The following is a 19,567-nucleotide window of genomic DNA, read 5'->3' as shown; positions in this document are numbered from 1 at the left end:
AACCGCCGCGGTCTCGCTCGGAGCGACGAGGAGCGACGGCGGAGTGACACCGGGGCGACACCGGGGCGACACCCGGTGGTTCCACAAGCTGGGGCTCCGACCACGCACAGACAACTGTTACGCCGTACATACAATTCGAGTCGAACCGTCCGCTAAGTGACCTCCAGTTGCAAAAGAATCCAACTCAGCATGTTGTAAAATTCATACAAACTTGTAGGCGTCACAAAAATTGGTATATTAGTTCGTAACCTAACTTTTCTTCAAGTATATTTGTGCAAGAACATTTTTTTCTAACAAAATGTGACAATTTTTTAACCGAAGAAGATTTTTTGAGGGGGTGTACGAAGCAGTTCTTTGTGTACCAAAAACAAATGGTTTGCGCCTTACAAATGCTGAGTCGAAACACTGCTAACGAGGTTCTCATAGCACGCTTGGAGCGTCCGTTCGAACTAGTAACTTGAAACGGCGCTCTATTTTTGGCGCGCCGCCCTGCCAATCAAGGAGGCGGGTTCGATGGCACTATTAAAATCGGAGGCGCGGCTTCCACCATGGAGACGCCGCATAGCCGCGGTGTGGGGTTGGAGGGGCGGCGGCGCGCGTCGCCACGCAGTTCCGCGCGCGGCCGAGAGAGCGCGCTCGGGTCCGCTCGGCAGCACCGCCCGTCCGGGCCAGCCTGGGCTCGGCCGGGGAAAGATGGCGTGAGCGTCGGCCGGCCGCAGCTACACCGCAAGTCCGTCAAATGCGGCAACGCAGTCGCGTGGACGCTAGGGACGCGTCGTGCACGGGTAGTAAAACCTTATGCAGTAGTTTGAGCACATGATAGGTACAAACTATTGAGTATGGTGAACAAAGAAATAGTTCATAAATGACCATAAGTATTTTCTTTGTGTGGTCAAAATACTTCGTTATGAAAAGCTTCTTTTTTGTGAGGTCTAAAATAGTGTCCAAGGTTGTGAGAGTGTGAGCTGTCCGGAAATTACGCGCACCGTAAATACTAAAAATAAAAATTCAAGGCAAGCTGAAATTGGCAAATTGTCCTGAAAAAGAACCCGCCGTACGACGCTACAGAAAGCACTGCGCACCAGAACGATGCCGCCATGTGGGACCCGCATATGAACCACATCATCACAAATTTGGCGCTCCGCACACAACAATAAAAAGTCAAAACCACACGCATTACTCGGTGCGGTATCAGGTTCGCCGCTAATACCCTCCCATACACGGGCGCGCCCCCACGTTTCAACTGACAGATAAGTAAGCTTGTGCCAAGGGGATTCTCCTCCCCCCCCCTCCTCCCCGAGCCGTGTTGATGTTGTCGGGCCTGCCTCAAATGAGGTGGCACTAATCCGTGGCTACTCACCCGCCCCCGCGTCCGCCCGCGTCCCTTCCCAGCCAAAAGGGCATCATTTCAGCGATTTTCCATAAAGCAAGTTTTCAGCTTGACCTCCCGCAGGAAAAGTGAACAGGAAAAAGGGCGGGCGTGGGTTGGTTGAGTGAGGAGGATGGGTGGGAGAGGGAGACGTTGTGAAGACGCAGTGAAGACGGCGGAGAGAGAGGGAGAAGGACGTGGGTGAGGGTGGGAAGAAAATAAAGAAGTGGGTGAGCATGATGTGGGAGATGGGGAAGAGAGGACAGGTAAGAGAGAGGGAGAGAGAGAGGAGAGAGAGAGAGAGAGAGAGAGAGAGAGAGAGAGAGAGAGAGAGACGCTGGTTCATCCACCGCTCGACTCTTGACGGATGTGTTACTGTACTTCGAGCCCGGAGCCCATAGAGCAAGAAAGACACGTACGCAGCACACGCTCTCTCTCTCTCTTGCTCGCTCCCTCCAAAGGATTAGCGACGCCTCGTTTGTCAACGCGTCAACACTCGCCGCACTGAGAGTGGAATAGGGTGGGCGGGCCGGCGGGGCGCTGTGCCGTGCTGTGCCGGGCTGTGCCGCGCTGTGCCCGCACTGCGTAGCACTGCACACACCGCCGAGGGGAAGGGTGGGCCCAGGCGGGGCGCGGACGGCAAAAGTGCGCGCTTCCATCTCCATGCGAGCTGCCAACTGTGGTGAGCTTAGTTTCCAGCGCGGACCAGCAATAAAGCCTTGTAAAACACAAGGGATTGCCTCCAAAATCAAGTCAGATTTCAGTTCGGCAGGTTTCCCCCACTGCGAAAAGACAGCGACTTTCGTTGGTGTTGAAGCAATATGAAAACTCCGGGCCGGATCGATGCGGGAGCGAGGCAGTAACGTATTCCTAATCCTTCTGGTCCCGCCTCTCTTATCCGTGCTCCCATTGTTTTCATTTGGGGAAAGTGTTGCTTCTTTTCTCCACGACTTGTTTCTTATGTATATGCGGTAGCGTCGCAGCGCGTACTTACTTCTCTTTTCTGTTGCAGCATTTGAATCAGTTCGGAAGCCTCGCTGATTGCCAAGCCGAATTGTGTATTCTTTTATGGGACTAGGAGAAGAGAGAGAAGCGGTTGGAAATAAACAAATGCAGTCAGCAATTTATCGAAGACTGGCTCTGCGCCAACGCCACACAGACGCGTCGCTGAAAAGTTTCAAATTTCTCCACGGCAGACATCGCCGGGCAGTCTCGAAACACACTCGATAGAATCGAAGCACCGTGCGCTGTCAGCCCGATCAATCCAGACAGCTGAATCATACACACAATGGATGTACGCCCTGTTTCATTTAGCCGATTAGCTGAGGTGATGTGTCCTTTTTGTTTGGCCAGGGCTGTATTCAAGTAGGACACTTACGAATAATTACTCTATTTGAATACCCGCGAGTCGTGAGGAGTGAGTCACAATAAACCATCATCACGCCACACAAAACCGCCCCCAGCCTCCCCCTCCCAGTTTAGATGGCGCTTTTCGGACGCGCAGCCACACGGACCCACTGAAACAACATTTTACTCAAAGGCATCAATCATAATATCACATATTCAGTGGAGACCTTAATCTGTGCGGCGCTGACGGGCTCTCAGTGTTTGGAGCGGGCTTCGATATTAGGGGGTGATATCGCAGCTTATACAGTTGTCTGTTTACTGATCGTAAAAGGTACCCGAGCCGGGCACACGACGTCGTGTGTAAAACAAGAGCGTTCTCCTCAGAGCAGTCATTATTAATTATGCTTCGTCCTTTAAAAAGAAGAGGGAAAAACACCTCCAATGTGGCTGCTTTCCTAATAGATAGATAATGTCCATGTTGGCTTCGTAAAAAAAAACGGAGACAAATATTCAAACCCCGTTAGGCTTGCACGATAAAACTTTCGTACGACTAGCTCAGATAAAAGGAAAGAGACTTTGCATTGAACATATTAAAAGTGGCAGTAGCATTAACGTATCAATCCTGCGTATCATGATCTAGAGCGATATCCACACACGCGGTGTCAGTGTGGGCACACCTCCCCTCGAAAAAAAAAATTAACAGCCCGGGTGGTATCGAGACAGAGACAGAACAGTTTCATTACTACTACTGTTTTTGTTCCTTTTCGCCCCAACCCAGCGATTATGATGACGGTTTGGCGCGAGAGGCCGGGCAAGTGCCCCCCGTCAAATGCAGCATGATGAATCGCCATCCCCTAATGCGATCGCCCACCTTTCTGCTGGGTGTCTATCCCCTGTGTGTGTGGTGTGTGTGTGTGAGCGGAATTCCGACATGTGTGTGCCGCAAACTCTCCGCCACGCCACTCGGCCCTACAGTGCCCCGAGGTGGACGGGCACAGCGCGAGAAAACCAATTTTCGCCTGCGCCACTCCACGGTTCCTTTTCTTATATCTTCTTGCGGGAAAGGGGTGGGGGTGGGGGGGTCTCGACGAATCTATGCGAAGCGCGCGGAGTGCGGCCTGCACGCCAAGGAGCCGTAGTGAAACGGTAAACAGTATTACGGCGGCTATGGGAAAAGTTTGTGGAGGGGGGCCGCCCGGGCCAATCCATCGATAGGTGGCGAAGTACACTCCCAGTGCTGGGGGAGCCAATTCCGCCACCAGAAATGACATTCGCGCCACCAAAGAAGCATAGTGTGCTGCTCTTGCGGTGTGCGCAGGCCAACATTGAAACTTGACTACCTGACGTGAGTAAAGCTTTTACAGTAAGCTCGAAGTTATTGATCCGGCAAGGTATCTTACATGAGGCAAAAACAGATTGAAACTGGAAGGAAATAGCAATCGAGTTCCCTCGGGCGTAGTGCTTTCCAAGGCAAGGCGTGCTCACGCACCAGCGCGTGCACAATCACACACACACACACAAAATCACACACACACAAAATCACACACACACACAATGAAGACTTGACGTGGGTGGCGCCCAGGCGCCCCGGGCGCAGTGTCACTTTGATGAGAGTCGAACAAGCGTGAACATCAAAAGGGGGCTCCATTCTTCACGCTGCTTCACTTTTGCACGAGTGCCACGAAGCGGCCGAAGCGGTGGCGTGCCGAGGGGAAGGGGGAGGGGAGAGGGGAGGGGGCACGTGATGGAAACATCATTCCCCAGCTACACGCTTTCCAATGGGCTCCGCTACAGGTGCTTTCGGGTTGCGTTCACCGTCAGCCAAGAGTCGCAGCGAAACAGTGTAGCCAACTCTAGCCGCGCAGCCAGCCGCGCGCAGCCCGCAGAGGTTTATGCTAATTTCTGTTTATATGAAGTGTAAACAGCGAGTTATGTTTCTGTGTGGGTCGTGGCTTATCCAGGCTTGGGGCGTGGCTTTGCCGGGGAGGGGCACGTCTTCAGGGGGATGCAACGAGGAAAAGGAAAAGTATGCCTTTTTCCAGCACGAGGGTTGGCAGTCTCGGAAAAGAGACCACTGGCAAAATAAATTCTGTGGCCAATTTTATACCTAGACCGCGCAAGTTTACATGTGACTACGCAGGACAGCCAGGTCCTTTTTTTCCGTTGGTACCTCATTTTCCGTTTTAGATCTGATTATTACTTATTTCTTTTTTTTTGCAGTGCCGAACGGGATAGCTGCGACTTCCAAGCGTCTCCATCGCCACAGACGAGACCGCACCTCGCCTTGACCGTTCACCCCCCCCCCCCCCCTTTCATCCGCTCGCCGGCCGCGCTCGCTCCTCGCGACATAATTTCCTCATTAGGGGGCGCACTGTTAATGAGAGCATTAGCGGGGGTGTGTACTATCATGGCGGGGGCAATCCGTCCCCGTCACGAAGTGGCAAACGGATCAATGAAACAAACGCCCGCCTGCCTTCTACACACCGGCACACTGGAGGGAAATGAAAGTTAACAATCCCTCGAAAAATAAAAAAAAACAACGAAAACTTGTACACCGGAAACAGTAAGTGAAAGTCTCCGTAGTGTACTGTACGAGTCACTCTTCGGCATATTTTTCCTATGCAAGCCTCTTGAGAATCAGAAATAGCGTTACGTTTAAAAGTATGTAACGTTAGCGGGCCCTGCGCCCTGCGTAACCTGCTACGCCGAGACGAGCTCACAGGCCCGTGAAAATGGCACATTGCTGCCTTGCATCCCTATGGGTTCAATTTTGACACCAGTTGGTAATACGCAAAATTGTTATTCGAAACGTTTTGGGGTCTTGAACCTTCTTTGCCGGGCAATATCATTTTCGTTTGGACTCCAAACCTATGACATGTGTTGACTTTTTAGTTCGTCTCGTCGAAATTCATTTCTATGATTGGATTTCAATTTGGACGTTTTTTTATTTGAAGGGCACGCAGGGGACTGCCAGAGGATCTTGTACGCACCTCAAAAACGACAGTACGTAAACGTTGCCATACAAATGAAAGGAATTCAGTGTAGTAGTGATAAGAAAACCGGAAGTCAAATTGCGATATTGATACTGCTTCCGGTTTGGCGTGGCGGCGTCTCGGCTCGGCAGCGTGATGAATATCGTCGGCATCGGTGGCTGCTGCCGCGCTCTGGCGTGCCGAGCGAGGCGTCGGTACCGACACCACTACACTGCGTGCCGCTGCGTGCCACTCCGGCACTCCACCCGGTCCGCGCGCTGAGTTACGAGCCCCGCCCCCTAATAAGCCTTGTCCGTTTCGATCCGATGGTAACCCGTCAAATTTATGGACTCCGAGTGGCGGCGAACCGAGCCAGCGTCGTCCGACCCTTTCTTTGGTTTACCTAACCACCTGGTGGCCGCGCCAAGGTCGAATTCGACCGGCGAGGAGAATTTTGGCGATCCGCGAAAGACCAGGGAGAGGAAGTTGACACACCAAAAACGGTAAGTCTCAAAGACAATTGTCTGCCAGGAGCTGGAGTGAAGACGGTTAGCGAAATCCGGAAACGGACACTGGGGACTGAAAAATGTGATCAAATTTTCAGAAGGTACTGATAGGATAGTTGTGCTGTTCTTCACTTCCGGTCCAGGGTTCTCCGTAACATTGAAAAATTTCACATCACATTTGGATGATGGGTTCCTTGGCTGTTTATGTGATCTGTTTCCGGTGTTTCTTCTTGCTCTTTGACCCTACTGTATTTCAGCGAATTCAGGACCGGAAGTACCAAATCTAACGGTCTAAAGCAGATGCTGTTTTGCGAAATTTCATTACTTCCGGTCTGGGTTTGCTGAAATTAAACATCCTCACCAACACTAGCTCAAATTTAGCGGGCAGACACCGATTAGCATTCCGGTGATGGATTTCTGTTCAAAATACAGTGCTCGGCCAGTGAGATACGCAGTGAGTTCAACTTGGAAGCTCGCGCGGCTCAAGCTTACGCGGAACGGGGGCCCGTTCGGGTTATAAACTTGTTCCCGAACGCAGCCATACGTTTCGGCTGGATTGTGGGCCTCGAACCGAGCCAGCTCTATCTGGGGCCAAACTACACACTATTACGGGCCGAAGCAGCACTGCAGTGCCGGCCGGCCGCAGCCATTAGGAGCGAGTCGGCAGACGATCACTCAGCCGAATGAACCCGTCTCGGCAGAAGAAGAACCGCCAAGGTGTTGCCAGTAGTGTAACGGGCGGCAATCGCTGCCTTTCCCGATGAAACGGCCGGACGCTGCTTTGTCACCGCTCCACATGCCATGCAGGGCGCGCAGTAAAGTGAGGGGTTTTACGGTGTGCCGGCTCGATTTGCTGCCGCGGCAGCCGCAGCCACGTGAGGAACGATCCGCCCAGGCAGGCCGAAGGCAGGCGCCCTGGCGTACCGAGTGCTGCACTCAAACTGCGTCCTCTGCGTTGCAGCTCAAGAAAGAAAAGACTTGACTCGGAAGGCGGTGGTGCGGCTGTCAGGGGGCTGCGGTTTCGCCGTGTCCGACTGTGAAGCACTCCTGCCGCGGAGACAGTGTCCAGGAACGTCCAGGAGAACCCCGGGGAGAATATTTTCCAGGAGAATATTTTCTTTGCTAGTTCTGAAATAGTTTTTTAAGGTTTTTAGAGCGTGTATCGCGTCGCCCAGATGGAAAGCCGGCTCCGGTTTCGAGCACGCAGCTGAGGCCCGATCGCCGCGCCGCCGCTGTGCCACCGCCCCTGGGCAGTCAGGGTAAAGTGATAGGTCAGCGATCACTGCCTTTTTATGTTTTAATTACAAGAACCCCTTTTGCCGCGCCTGGATCGACTTGGGGATCTCACTCGGCTCCGTGTCTCGCCAGGTACAGTCAGCAGCAACAACGCGCGAGCTTGTTGATTTCACGTGCAGATTGGTGGCCTGGTGGGAGGATTCCGGCTTCCCACTCGATGCGAAGTAGTATCGCTAGAGGAGTCAGTGGCGTCGCGGGGTCGACGCGCCACGGGCAGGGCGACGCGGGCAGGCGAGTCCCGCGCCTCCTGGCTGGACTGTACCCCTAATGGATGATATCTATATTAGTCGGACTGTAAGCGAGCTGCTAAGTAACTACCGGTGGCCACGCCCCTCTGGCACCGGCTGCTCCTCCGCGCCACGCCGCTCTCCGTGTAGCGCAGCGCCGTGCGATCAGATCTGTACTGCCAACAAATCAGCCGGCTGGCACACAGCTCCGCCCCTGCGCCGCGCCGGGCCGTGGTATTACATTCATGTTCACGCCGCAACGTGCTGGCCACCCCGGCTTGCCCGCCCGGCCCGGTTCAAGGTTCGTCGGGAAGTGCCGAAACGGCGTCGCGGCGGCGCTGCGGCTGACACGCCGGAGTCACTCCATTGACCAATTGACCGAAGGAGAGGAAAAAGGACTTGAAATATGTAAGACGACGGGCTGCTTGAGGTCCTTGACGCGTGTGACATATGCAGCGCACATCACGAGCAGCCCGGCCGCCCCCAGTCCATCGCCTGACCCTCCCCCTTCAGTCCTTCGGTCCGCCGCGCGCATACAAACTATCCTGCGGTCGCAACCCTCCGCTCTCTGCAATTTTCAATTTTCGGACAGTGGGGTCCCCTTCGGTCCCCTCGGCCACTTCTGCCTCATTCATTCCGCGGTTTGCAATCACCATGCACCGCGCTGCAACGCCGTGCCGGCCGTGCCATTCCGCACTGCATGACAAGAAGACGTTGTGCGCCTCCAAACTCATTCCCCCAGCCGTATTTTACCCGGGGGCGGAATTCGGAGACGGCTATCCTGTGGGAACCGGCCGGCCAGCCACCGAAGTGAGGTTGCCACCCACCGCACCGTGAATCAGTCAATGCAGCCGCCCGGGCTGCCGCCCTGCCGCCGCCGTAACCTTGCCGGATGGACACTTTAACGAATCCGTGCACCGAGGTAATTCAATTAATTTCCACTTGTCCGGCGGAGCCTCGCAGCCTTGAGCGCCGCGGCGCGCTGCGGCCAGGCCTTAGTTAACTGAGGTCAGGTGGTCAAATTTTGTGGGCGGCGGCGGTGTGCAGAAAGCCATTTCTATTCCCTTCGATCGGCCGCCTGCTCGCCCCTCTACTTGACAGTTCAATTCACACTCGTTGCCGCGGAGCGCACGTCAGATAACTCACTCAAACCTCGCGCCGCCTCGAGGAGCCTCCCGCAGCCGTCAGCCCCGTTGGCCTACACTCTGTGCTTTGGCGGAGGATGACCCATCGACCTTTTGGGAAACCGAACATATTCGCGCGAGGGCCGGCGAGTCTGCTCTGGAGTTCAACAACGCCCTGCTCTTCACCTCACGTGTCGTCGAGAAAAGCTTCCCTGGCAGTGCAGCGAGGGGTGAATCACTAGTGTACTCGTACAGATTCGTCCGTACTCAGTGTACACACAAGTTATAAAAGGGTGAAATTCTCTTTATATTTTGGTTGATTTTGGTGTTGCGTATCGTTAAAAAAAGCAAAATAAAGCCGTAAAACGTTTGAAATGTGAATTTAATGAGTAAAGTGAGGCACATCATGTGTTCACTAAGAACTCTGAGTGATTAACCCTCGCAGTGCAGCGCGTGTTTAATTTTCGGAACCGTGCCGAAAAAGTAGTTCCGGCACTTTCCACTAGAAATTTGTGTTCAATTTTGTACGTGATTTTAAACCTGTGTAACGTCATGCATAAAATTGTGCTCAAATTTGCATAAAATTATGCATTTTTACGCAGAATATGATGCAAATTCCACGTATGCACAGAGTATCGTGCAAGTTACACGTAAAAAATTTTACATAAACATTTAGTGTGTTCCAATCTTCCAATTGTATAAAATTGCCGAAGGCAGGACGATGCACTGCAAGGGTGACGATCTCGCAAAGGACAGGTCGCACCTACCGGACAATTAAGACTGAAGAGAAAAAGGCACTCCAAGAAATGAACGGAGTGAAAAAAACGGAGTGGAAAGGGAGGGAGAAGTTGCGGCACGGGCAGCAGAGCCGTGGCAGAGCGGGGCGGCAGGTGAAATGAATTAATGGTGGAGAGGGGACGGCGACAAAGAATTAATGGAAAACGGAGGAAACGCCAATAATGGCCGGCGATGAAGACCACCCGATAGGCCATCTGCAGAGAGAGTAAAAGGAGGGGGGCGGACGTGGCGCCTGTGGCAGACTAATGTCTCCACACGAGCGGCAAGACGGCGGTTCGATATCAGGGCAACAAATGTCACGGAGTTGTTGCTAGATGAGGGCGCCGCCAGGTGTGGCCCTTTGTAATGATCGCAACATGATGGCCGCGTCGGCCGAAGCCTGGCGAACCGCAAAACTGGCGCGTTTCTCCCAATTTTCGACGAGAACTGGAGTCCACACACACACACACACACACACACTCACACACACAGCCGTCGAGTGTGTCCTCCTCGGCGCGCGTGCTGCTGGGGGAGTCACGTCTCAGCGGAACACCACGACGCGACGTTTGTCCAAGTTCACGAGGAGCTTGAAGGCGTCAAGAGGGAAGGAGCATGCGTCATGCCTCGGACATGTTCTTCCCTCTGAGGGAAAAAGGGCCGTGTGTGTGTGTGTGTGTGTGTGTGTGTGTGTGTGTGTTTGTGTGTGTCGAGGGGAGGGGGCAATCTGGTGGTTACAATTCAGTCCTCTGCGACCCTAAAGTGAGTGGTACGAATTTGTGCGATTGTTTCGGGAAAGAGGTGTTAGAACAGAAAGTGCTCCCTCCCCCCCCCTCTCCCCCCCCCACCCCAAATGAGAAGGCAGAAAAAAAGGGAGACAGTCTCGCGGTGACGTTGTTTTCGCTCGATTTGGATGAGCTCGCCGCGGAGTGTAATCCTTGTGCAGTGTCGCCCCGGTCGGCTAATCTCGCTGAAAGCTGATTGGGCGGAATGATTTAAATGCGCTTTCATTATCTGCCTGATAAGTCGATATTGTCCTTGTAATCTCCCCCGCCCCCAAGCATCGCGGCAACGCGGTGACAGCTGCTGACTTGATTCGTTCCCGTGCGGTGGACTTGCATTTTTTTTGCACGCATTCTGCGCTTGTGATTTATACACCCGGAACCCCCAATTTGTTTCCATTCCTGGTTGTTATTCCTCTCCTAGGCTAGACCAGCCTAGCCCGGCCTGGTGGGTAGCGAGCTTCATTATGGGGCGCCCATTAGGCGTGCTGCCCAATTTAAGACTGGCTGGCGATAAACCAGCGACTTCCCACTCCGGTCAAAAGGGTTACCGCTCTTTGCCCCCCTTTTTTTCACAAACGCACTCGGAAATGCTAAATTTAATAGTTAGTTGATGAGGTTCCTGCGAGACTCTCTGAGAAGTTGTGTTTCACTTACAGTGTATCGTACCTGTGCACATTTTCACACCAATGCAAAGTTGTATGAGAAAAAATAGCTCTGAGGAAGCGGCAGAACGGCGACGCAGACGCTCATTCTCTTAGTTCAAAGTTCCCGCCAAAACTGCCCCATTTGACTGCCTTCGTTTTCTTTCTGTGTTCCTTCCTCTAGGATCGCCAAAACAAGCGTTCCTTCGGTGTGCGCGTTGGCTCGTCGGCAGCACTATACTCAACGAACGGGGCAAGCTTCGTGGGCACCGAGAGGCAAGCAGCGAGGCCGTCGGCCGCGACAGAAAGGGCTCGGAGCGCGGCTCGCCGGCGTGGGTACGGATTTCTGCGACTCGGAGTAACAACAACTGAGTGAGTCGTGATTCGGAGGGGAGCTGCGGCGCCGCGCGGTCTTGCTCTGTCGGAGAAAGGGTCGGATCGCGGCCACTCGGTGTAGGGCCACGGCCCGGCCCCTTTCGGGTCCCTCTCGGGTTCCTCGAGCAAGATGTCACTGCCGCTCGCTGCCGCCTGATGACAATCCGGAACATTAGCGGCAACTGGAGTCCAGACTGGACTCCAGACTGGAGTCCACAGAGTAATGACGGCGAGGCACGCCCTTTGCTGCCACCGCCCGACGGCCACGCCGCACGGGCCAGAGGACCGCTGGAGGCGGCGGGGCAAAACCTCTGGACGCGTTGTGAGCACTAGAGTCCATGAACAGGACTGAACGTATGACCCCACCTGCCGCGTTCGGACGTATTAGGTAAAGCGCGCATTTGCCACTGGTACGCCAAGACGGGTCAATCCTTTCACGCCGCCTCCGCCCTGCGTACCGCGTCCGACGCTGAGTCGAGCTGCCGCGGTCCAGCCGGGCCTTGTGGAGCGAGCCGAGCCGTGGCGCTGGGGCACCCCAATGGGGCACCCCGGCTCGGCCCCGCGTTTTCCGGAAAATCCCGGCCGGCCCGCACCCGTGGCAGGCGAGGGGAGAGGAGGGGCAGCGGTGCACCTGGGGATTTTGGCGACTCGCGCGTCTCACGGCTCATTTAGTAAGTGACGCCCGTGCCGTGCACATCGAGTGCCCGCCAGCGTGCCGGCCCCGCCAAGTTCGCGAGTTTGGAAGTGTGGAAGCCAGGTGCATCCCGATTCACCAAGTGTAGTGGCTCAGTGAAAAGTTGTTGACCGCGGAGAAGATTCAACTGCATCCGTGGAGCCGCGCACTGCTGGATTTCTCAGGTATGTGCCGTCAGTGCTGTGTGGGCCCGTCTTTTAAATTACGTTACGCAGTTCGGGACAGTTTTTGAACCTCGGGCCTCGAATATTTAGTGACGTTACGCTGACGCTTGCACCAGTTTCCCCCTTTCTTAACATAAAGCGATTTTCTCCCTAATTTTACTTTTTTACTCTCTCAATGTGATTCCGCCAGTACCGTCTTGTGCGCAGCGTTACGCCGTCTCGATACCCCTGCCCCTGCGTAACGTAATCAGTGGGCGTCCCCTCTATTCCGTAATGTGGTACTAGGGAATCGAAACTGAGGAAATATTCCTTCGTTGCAGATAGCTCAACATCGCGAGGAAAAATGAGCAGCGAGTGTCCACTTTGTTTCGAATCGATCGCATCGCCATCGGAGCTGGACTTGCACATGAAAACTCACACCGATGGGATACCTTTCAAGTGTACTGTGTGCTTCGAGACTTTCGGCCAAGCCACCGATCTGAAATCGCACCTACGGGCCCACATGCAAGAGATGTCATCCTCTGACTGCGCAGCTGCCAAGAAGAAAGGCAGTGACGGTTCCAGTCTCAAATCACACCTCGCTTCGAACACTGGAAAGGGGCCTTTTGAGTGCACAGTTTGCCACAAGACGTTCAGATACGTAAGCGTCCTCAAAGTGCACCTTCGCATCCATACAGGGGAGATGCCTTTTGAGTGTGAATTTTGCAGCAAGAAGTTCGGTTGCAACCTCAGGGCGCACATTAGGGCCCACACTGGAGAAAAGCCTTTCGAGTGTACCGTTTGCACGAAGAGGTTTGTCAGCAGCAGCCATCTCAGGATGCACGTTCGGATCCATACTGGACAGGACTTTAGTTGTACAGTCTGCTCCAAGAGTTTTGGTGGAGAACAAGCTCTCAGAGGACACGTTCGCACTCACAGAGAGGAGTTGCCTTTCGAGTGTATGGTTTGCCACAAGAAATGCCGTACAGGTGCCGACTTGAAGAAGCACGTGCGCACTCACACAGGGGAAAAACCTTTCGAGTGCTCAGTTTGTCACAAGAAGTTCAGCCAAGTTGGCACTCGCAATCAACATCTTCGCACTCACACTGGGGAGAAACGTTTTGAGTGCGCCGTTTGCAACCAAAAGTATGCCCAAGCTGCCCATCTCAGAAAGCACATTCGCACTCACACCGGAGAGAAACCTTTTGAGTGTGATTTTTGTCACATGAAGTTCAGCGATGATAGTGCTCTACGGGGGCACCTTCGCACCCATACGGGAGAGAAGCCTTTTGAGTGCACATTTTGTGACAAAAAATTCTCTGCAAGTTTTGGTCTTCGATCGCACATCCGTGTCCATACTGGGGAAAAAAGCTTTGAGTGCACAGTTTGCAAGAAGAAGTTTGGCCACGGTCAGCATCTCGAAATTCACGTTCGCACCCACACAGGAGACAGACCATACGAGTGTTCAGTTTGCCAGAAGAGGTTCACACAAACCAGCCATCTTAGAACGCATCTTCGTACCCATTCCAAGAGGAAACCTTTTGCCTGACAAGTTTGCATGGAGAAGAAATGACTACGAACCTGATCAGTCTCAATGATTACCCTTACCTTGTAAATTTAAATTTTCAGATATTCTTGTATTTGTTGTGCTAGTGTAGATGAAAACAGAATGGCGTGGAAGTTAAAAGTCTCTGAGCCTTTGAAAAATAAAATTAGTTTAATAGATGTAAAGTGTCAAATTACATAAAAATTACTATTTAAGTTCTGTTCAAATAAACATTTATTTTTCCTACCAAGAACAATTTCTATCGATTTGTAACCCCTTGCAGAGCTCATGAAATTGAAACAAGATACATCTTTGGAAACCAAAAGAGAACCTCGTAGATCCACATGTATAACACCTAAAATTTCAGAGTGCTGATATTCGTGTGGCGAAAAAGCTCATATCCGTAACGATATTTTTTCCTTGAATCGCTTACTTTTGGCGCGGGGTCGCGCTTCGAGCTCTCCAAGGCCCTAAACATGGTCGAGCTCTGGGAAGGCCGACGTCGGTGTGACGCGGGACAAGGGAAGGAAACTTCCGTGGTCAATCACTGCGCGTCCGCCTCGCCCTTAGAGCGCACGGTTGACGGTAAACGCTTCATTGTCTTGCCGACACATGTGTTATTCCGACAGAGGCGCCCGTTAAATCGTGCACCTCCTGACATCCCGTGGGAGGCCGGCCGCCGCCGCGGCGTCGCCCACCCAAATTATGGACTGCTTTGCGGCGCCGGGGATCAAATGATGCGGTGCCGCGGCGTTTGGCCGACAGGGCGCGCTTGTTATGCCTCGTGACGGCTGGCCCACATTCCGGGAGAAAGTCCACCTGGTGAAAACAAAGACAAGTGCTTTGCGCCGGTCGCAAGTTTGCTTGCCACAAAATTGGAAAGCCGTTTTGAATGTCCGAAAATTGGCAAGACTTGACCTGAGATCTTCATTAGTTCGCCAAATTTTGGCGTTGCCGCCGCCTGCAATGCCAAATTTTGGCAAGCTGATGAAGATTCCAGGAACAGGCTTGCCAACTTTTGGCATTGAAAACTGCTTGCCAGTTTTGTTGCAACCGAACTTGCCACCGGCTTTGCAAAAATTGCGTTAGGTTAATCTCAAGGATTGAAAGAACCAAAGACTTTTCCAAAAGAACGACAAACAAACAGTCAAATCACTTCTGGGATGAAAATTTCCGGCCTTCATTGCTACTTCTAGATTGAACACTACTTGCTGGAAGTTTAGTTAGGTTTGCGTTCCAATCGGCACACGGGCGCGGCAGACGGCCAGCGGGGAAGGCAGAAAAGGTGAGCTGACGACCGTGCACTGGCTGTCCAGGGCGCGGGGCGGCGCGGCGCGGTCGTCGGAAGGAAGTCGTTTGCCCACTCTAATTGAATTAGAGCCACGCTCCAAGACGTCCCCGACATTGTAGTATAGTCCTGGCGAGAAGTTCTAAAGTGGAAAAGAGAGCCCCGCGCATCAATTTTGTTTATTCTTTTTCTTTCCTTCTTTTTTTTTTTTTGCGTCTGGGCGCACGCACACTGATCTTGTCTTTCCGCGATTATGACCGAGGAAAAAGAGAGAGAGATGTAAATTAATTAGCCGCGGGAGTGCAGTCACTGCAGTCCGAGAAACAAGACGGACAAAATGAGACGGCCGCCTGTCACGCCGGGCGCCTGCCTCGCAGCGTCGCGCGGTGACGGCTCAATCCCGAGCGGCTCTCGGCCCATCACCATCAGTTTATCGTCGAAAAAAATAAATTCTCTCGCTGTTCGGGAAAAGCCACACGTCGAGAACGAACTCGGGATCCGTTTCCTAACGACCGTCACCCCCTCAAAAACGAACAATAAAATAGTGGGACTGCTTAGCAGCTCCTGCGTACCAAGCTACCCCCGAGCTCAAAGGCTGATAGGTGCGGCATATGGGTGGACGGGCGGACGTCGGACTGCACGTGAGCGGGCCGATGAAAAATCGGTTTGTAATGAATTGGTCTTGTGGCGTTTTACCTGAGTGATTAGAGGCACGACACGGGGCAGGTGGCAGACGCGTCCACCTTCACGCTCCATTCATTCCGACAGAGCATTCACAGCGACAAAACTGGCCCGGTTCAAAGTCTGTCTGTCTGTCTGTCTGTCCGTCTCTCTGTCTGTCTCTCTCTCTCTCTCTCTCTCTCTCTCTCTCACGCACACACACAACGCACCCGTCGACACCCACGCTGCGGTTTGAAAGGAGTGCCGTTCGATTTAAAAATAGCGTCGGTCTAAATGATCTGCAGCCGAATACGGCCCGTGTGACTTTCAATCGGCCATCCGGCAGGTCAATTACGTTCTGACACCTTTTAGCAGCGGCGCGGCTCGGCTACCGCACATTACCATACCCGCCCGCCAGTGTGGCGTCCGGAGCGCCCCCCGCGGGCCGCGTCCGAACAGTCGACCTGTCTCCCTCGCACTCACGCCCCTCGCCGCAAGTGTGCGAAGGGAGACAGAAGCGCTTTCGGAAGCAGCGCGAGACCTTCGAGATGGAAGGGGATCGATACCCGCTGCATATCGCACGGAACGTGACGTGTTTTCGACTCTGTTTGGAGAGATAGGAATGCTGAGATATTACTGGGTGCGGACAAAATGAATGGCCCCAACGGAGATGGGTCTGCTTTCTAGGAAGTCCGAAAATTGTGGTTTTGACTGAATTTCGGTTATCCCTGTGACCAATCCAAGGCGGGAAATCGTACTCCTTTGACGGGTGGGTGTTCTTTGGACCTTCCTTTAGCACGCTTTCGTTACGGAGTGTGGTTTTCCGCCTTAATTTGGTAGCAGTGTTGCCGCAAAGTTGGGCAAAACGGCAAAACAAATGTGTGGAAATCAGTAAATGGGCTCTACCATCGAACTTGGCTATCCGACGACATCGGAGCCGCCATCTAGAGTAAGCGCGCCGTCGGTGCAGCCGCGCGTGGACGACGTGGACGCTCCTTCCCGGTAAGGGTTTCATCGACGCGGTCAGTGGCTGCGCTCGCTGCGCGCTGCCGCCCCTCCCCCGCCGCTTCCGCTCAGGTCCGCGTTCCGCCGCACAGAGACTTGCCCGCGGGAGACGGACCCGCGGCCAGCATTAAAATTCAATTAATGCGCTTTGGCGCATCAACACAGCGATCGAACGTGCCAGAGCTACCGTGAGTCATCCCGGTACGTCATCGGGGCCTGGGTCTCTCTGGGCCTCTCGACGCGGCCGTGGCCGGGGCGCTGTGAGGCGGATCAGTTGGAGAGGTGAGGCAAAGGGGTATTCACACTGGAGTGGCGCGGCCCGCGTCTTCACGCCGATGGATACAGCGAAACAGTCCAGGCTGCTTGTTTTGTTTCGACACCAAGAACGCACCCCCACCAGGAAGGGCGAAAGACTCAAAAGATTACCCCTCTCTGAATGGAAGTGGCTCTCCAGGCAACAATATGACCAGTTTCGTCAAAAGGGGCCGGACGGGTTCCGCGGCGAGGACGGCCTGCTTTGGGATGAATGTTGGTTTTACGTAATGCAGCTGCAGAGGTCATCACTCCCCGGATTGTGGTGACACGCGTTAACACAAACACGGACCGAGTTTAGCGGACCGGGGCGGTTTTCCAGTGTCTGTTGCAGTGGCCGCTACAATAATTTATTTAATACAAACAGTTCTTTGTTGAGCTGGCTATGCCAATGAGTGTCAGTCGCCTAGCCGTAAGTAGCCTGCCGTACACAAACCCCGGGACAAGGCCGTACAAACCAAATAGTCGGTGGCATGATGTAGCAGGTATCCATGTCAAGCCACAATAGAGATCGCTCCTCTCCCGCGGGAAGCTAATGACCAGTGTAGATGTCTGGGACCGTATTGTTGCGCCGTCATCGACAAACGAGGCCCCGCGTAACGCGTTCTGACATCGTGGGATATCTCACTCGGTTCTGGACCCATTCCGATTGGATCTTCATTCACGGTGATGACCGGGTAATGAATGACGGACGACTGTCCCTTGGCGCCTTTGGCAGTGCAGCAGCTATTGGCCACCGCGGTGCACCGCCCCCTCAGGTACCGTACGCCGCGAGAAACATCCGCCTTGTTGAGCGTCCCAATTGTTTCCTAGAAGGCGGCGCCATGGCCGGCAACAGCTTCGTGATTTTCGGGCAGACAGGTCGCCTTCCTCGGCGTCGCGCGACTCAAGCCTGCAGCAGGGTTGGCCGACACTCGAAACCCTCTCCAGGTGCAAGTTTACGGTGGTCAAAACGCATCTCATTGGTGGGACGTGAGTGCTTTCTCAGCAAACCTATCAGGATTTTTGAGAATTTTCTCTTTTATTCGCCACCATGGCACATTCTAACCATGTCAGCAGATCATTTTATGAATTTCTGAAAATAGTTTTGGATCGGAAAACTGGTTGTTGTATTGACCCGGTAGGAAGGCCCCCGTCGCGCGGTGTCCTTGGGCCCTCGTGAGGTGTGACAGTAGGGTGCGTCAGTTAATGGCGCCGTGGCAGTGGCGTGACGACCATGGCACACTCAGCATGCCGTTTGCAGACAAGTCTGCTGCAATGTTTTCTATAAAAATAACGAAACCGTTTACCACTCCTGCACGGTACGCCAAGGACGGTCTTTGAAGGTGACCAGGAGTAGGAGAAGGGAAATTGAATCAAATTGCATTACTTTTTAAATTTCATTTGTAAGTTTCCTTGCCACTGGAGTGGTAAGCGGACTTCCCAATGGAGCTGCAGTGAATACAATGTAAAGAGGTTAAAAGTAGTTCCGTTGGCTGCGCGGGCTGGCGCTTGGCCGCGCTTCGCACAAATCGCGGCCCGAGTTCGCCGGAATCGCATCATCGTCACCAAGGACCGTACGACGGTGGCCGTCAGACCAAGGACGGAATCGCTCGCTCCGCTGCCCGGCGGAACTCCGGGAATCGGAAACTCTGGGAAAGCCTGGGGCCGTTTTCGAAACTGTCTCAGGCGACGCGCAATCTAATTGGAGGAAAAAGCGAGCCGCGGCCAATCCGAGGCGCGAGGTTATGTGGGCCTGCCAGTGCGCTGGCAGTGTCTGCCAGGCGCACGCTTCCAGGAAACCAATTTGTGTTGTTATTGTTGTTATTTAGCCTCATCTGTCTCCGCTGTCATCACCACCGCGGCTGTCATCACGAAGCGCGGTGGCGAGTCCGGGCCGCGGGGCCGAGGGGGCCGTGTGGCGAAACACACTGCATGGGTCACCGGCCACGGGGGCCGTCCCGGAGAGCGCAGCCTACCGCCTGCACTGGTAAAACTAAAGTGTAACTCTCTGCTTGAGTCAAGCATAAAGTTACGCTTGAAGACGTTACGCTTGAAATCAAGCATAGGCTAGAAATTCCCCCATGCATTTAGATAGGGGAAATCTTGGCGGATGAGCCTGTTACGCTTGATTTCAAGCGTAAACTGATTACGCTTGAAAACAGTGGGTAATACTACGCTTTAGTTTTACTAGTGTGCGTACCGCCTGCGTACCGCCTGCGTAGCACTGGTCTAGCCTACGACTGTGTCTTGGATGGTAGGTGAAGCTCCAACCACCTCTAGCGTAACAGGTTTCGCGATGTCTCGCTGACCCCACTCGCTCGCCTCTAGAAAAGTCCTGGTCTGTCTCTCTCACACTGTCGGAGCGTCTCGCACGTGGGTGCGAGAGAGACATGCTGGTGTGCGGTGTGTCTCGGTGACACGGCGTGGGCCGCGGACGTCTCGCGGATCACTGGCCCCACCAACAGGGTGAACAGTGTGCCAACCACAACAACGGCGTCATCGACGAGGCTGTGAAGCTGTG

The 19,567-nt window shown here is 53.7% G+C and overlaps 1 protein-coding gene across 1 annotated transcript; it reads left to right on the top strand.

Moving 5' to 3' along the window:
• The first annotated feature begins 12,023 nt into the window (after positions 1-12,023).
• Positions 12,024-14,036, top strand: LOC117652317 (zinc finger protein 26-like). The gene is made up of 2 exons (XM_034397141.1): positions 12,024-12,274; positions 12,595-14,036. The coding sequence occupies exon 2, from the start codon at positions 12,618-12,620 to the stop codon at positions 13,800-13,802; it is 1,185 nt and encodes a 394-aa protein (XP_034253032.1). The 5' UTR covers positions 12,024-12,274; positions 12,595-12,617; the 3' UTR covers positions 13,803-14,036.
• Positions 14,037-19,567: the final 5,531 nt, after the last annotated feature.

This window comes from Thrips palmi, unplaced genomic scaffold (genome assembly GCF_012932325.1).
Source record: "Thrips palmi isolate BJ-2018 unplaced genomic scaffold, TpBJ-2018v1 HiC_scaffold_7, whole genome shotgun sequence".
In the NCBI taxonomy this organism is placed as follows: Eukaryota; Metazoa; Arthropoda; class Insecta; order Thysanoptera; family Thripidae; genus Thrips; species Thrips palmi.
Note: the sequence above shows the minus strand (reverse complement) of the source record. Positions and strands in the feature narration are given on the sequence as shown.

Bases quoted from the DNA above. Each gene is read 5' to 3' on its own strand.
- LOC117652317 (XM_034397141.1), top strand. From the start codon at position 12,618: ATGAGCAGCGAGTGTCCACTTTGTTTCGAATCGATCGCATCGCCATCG.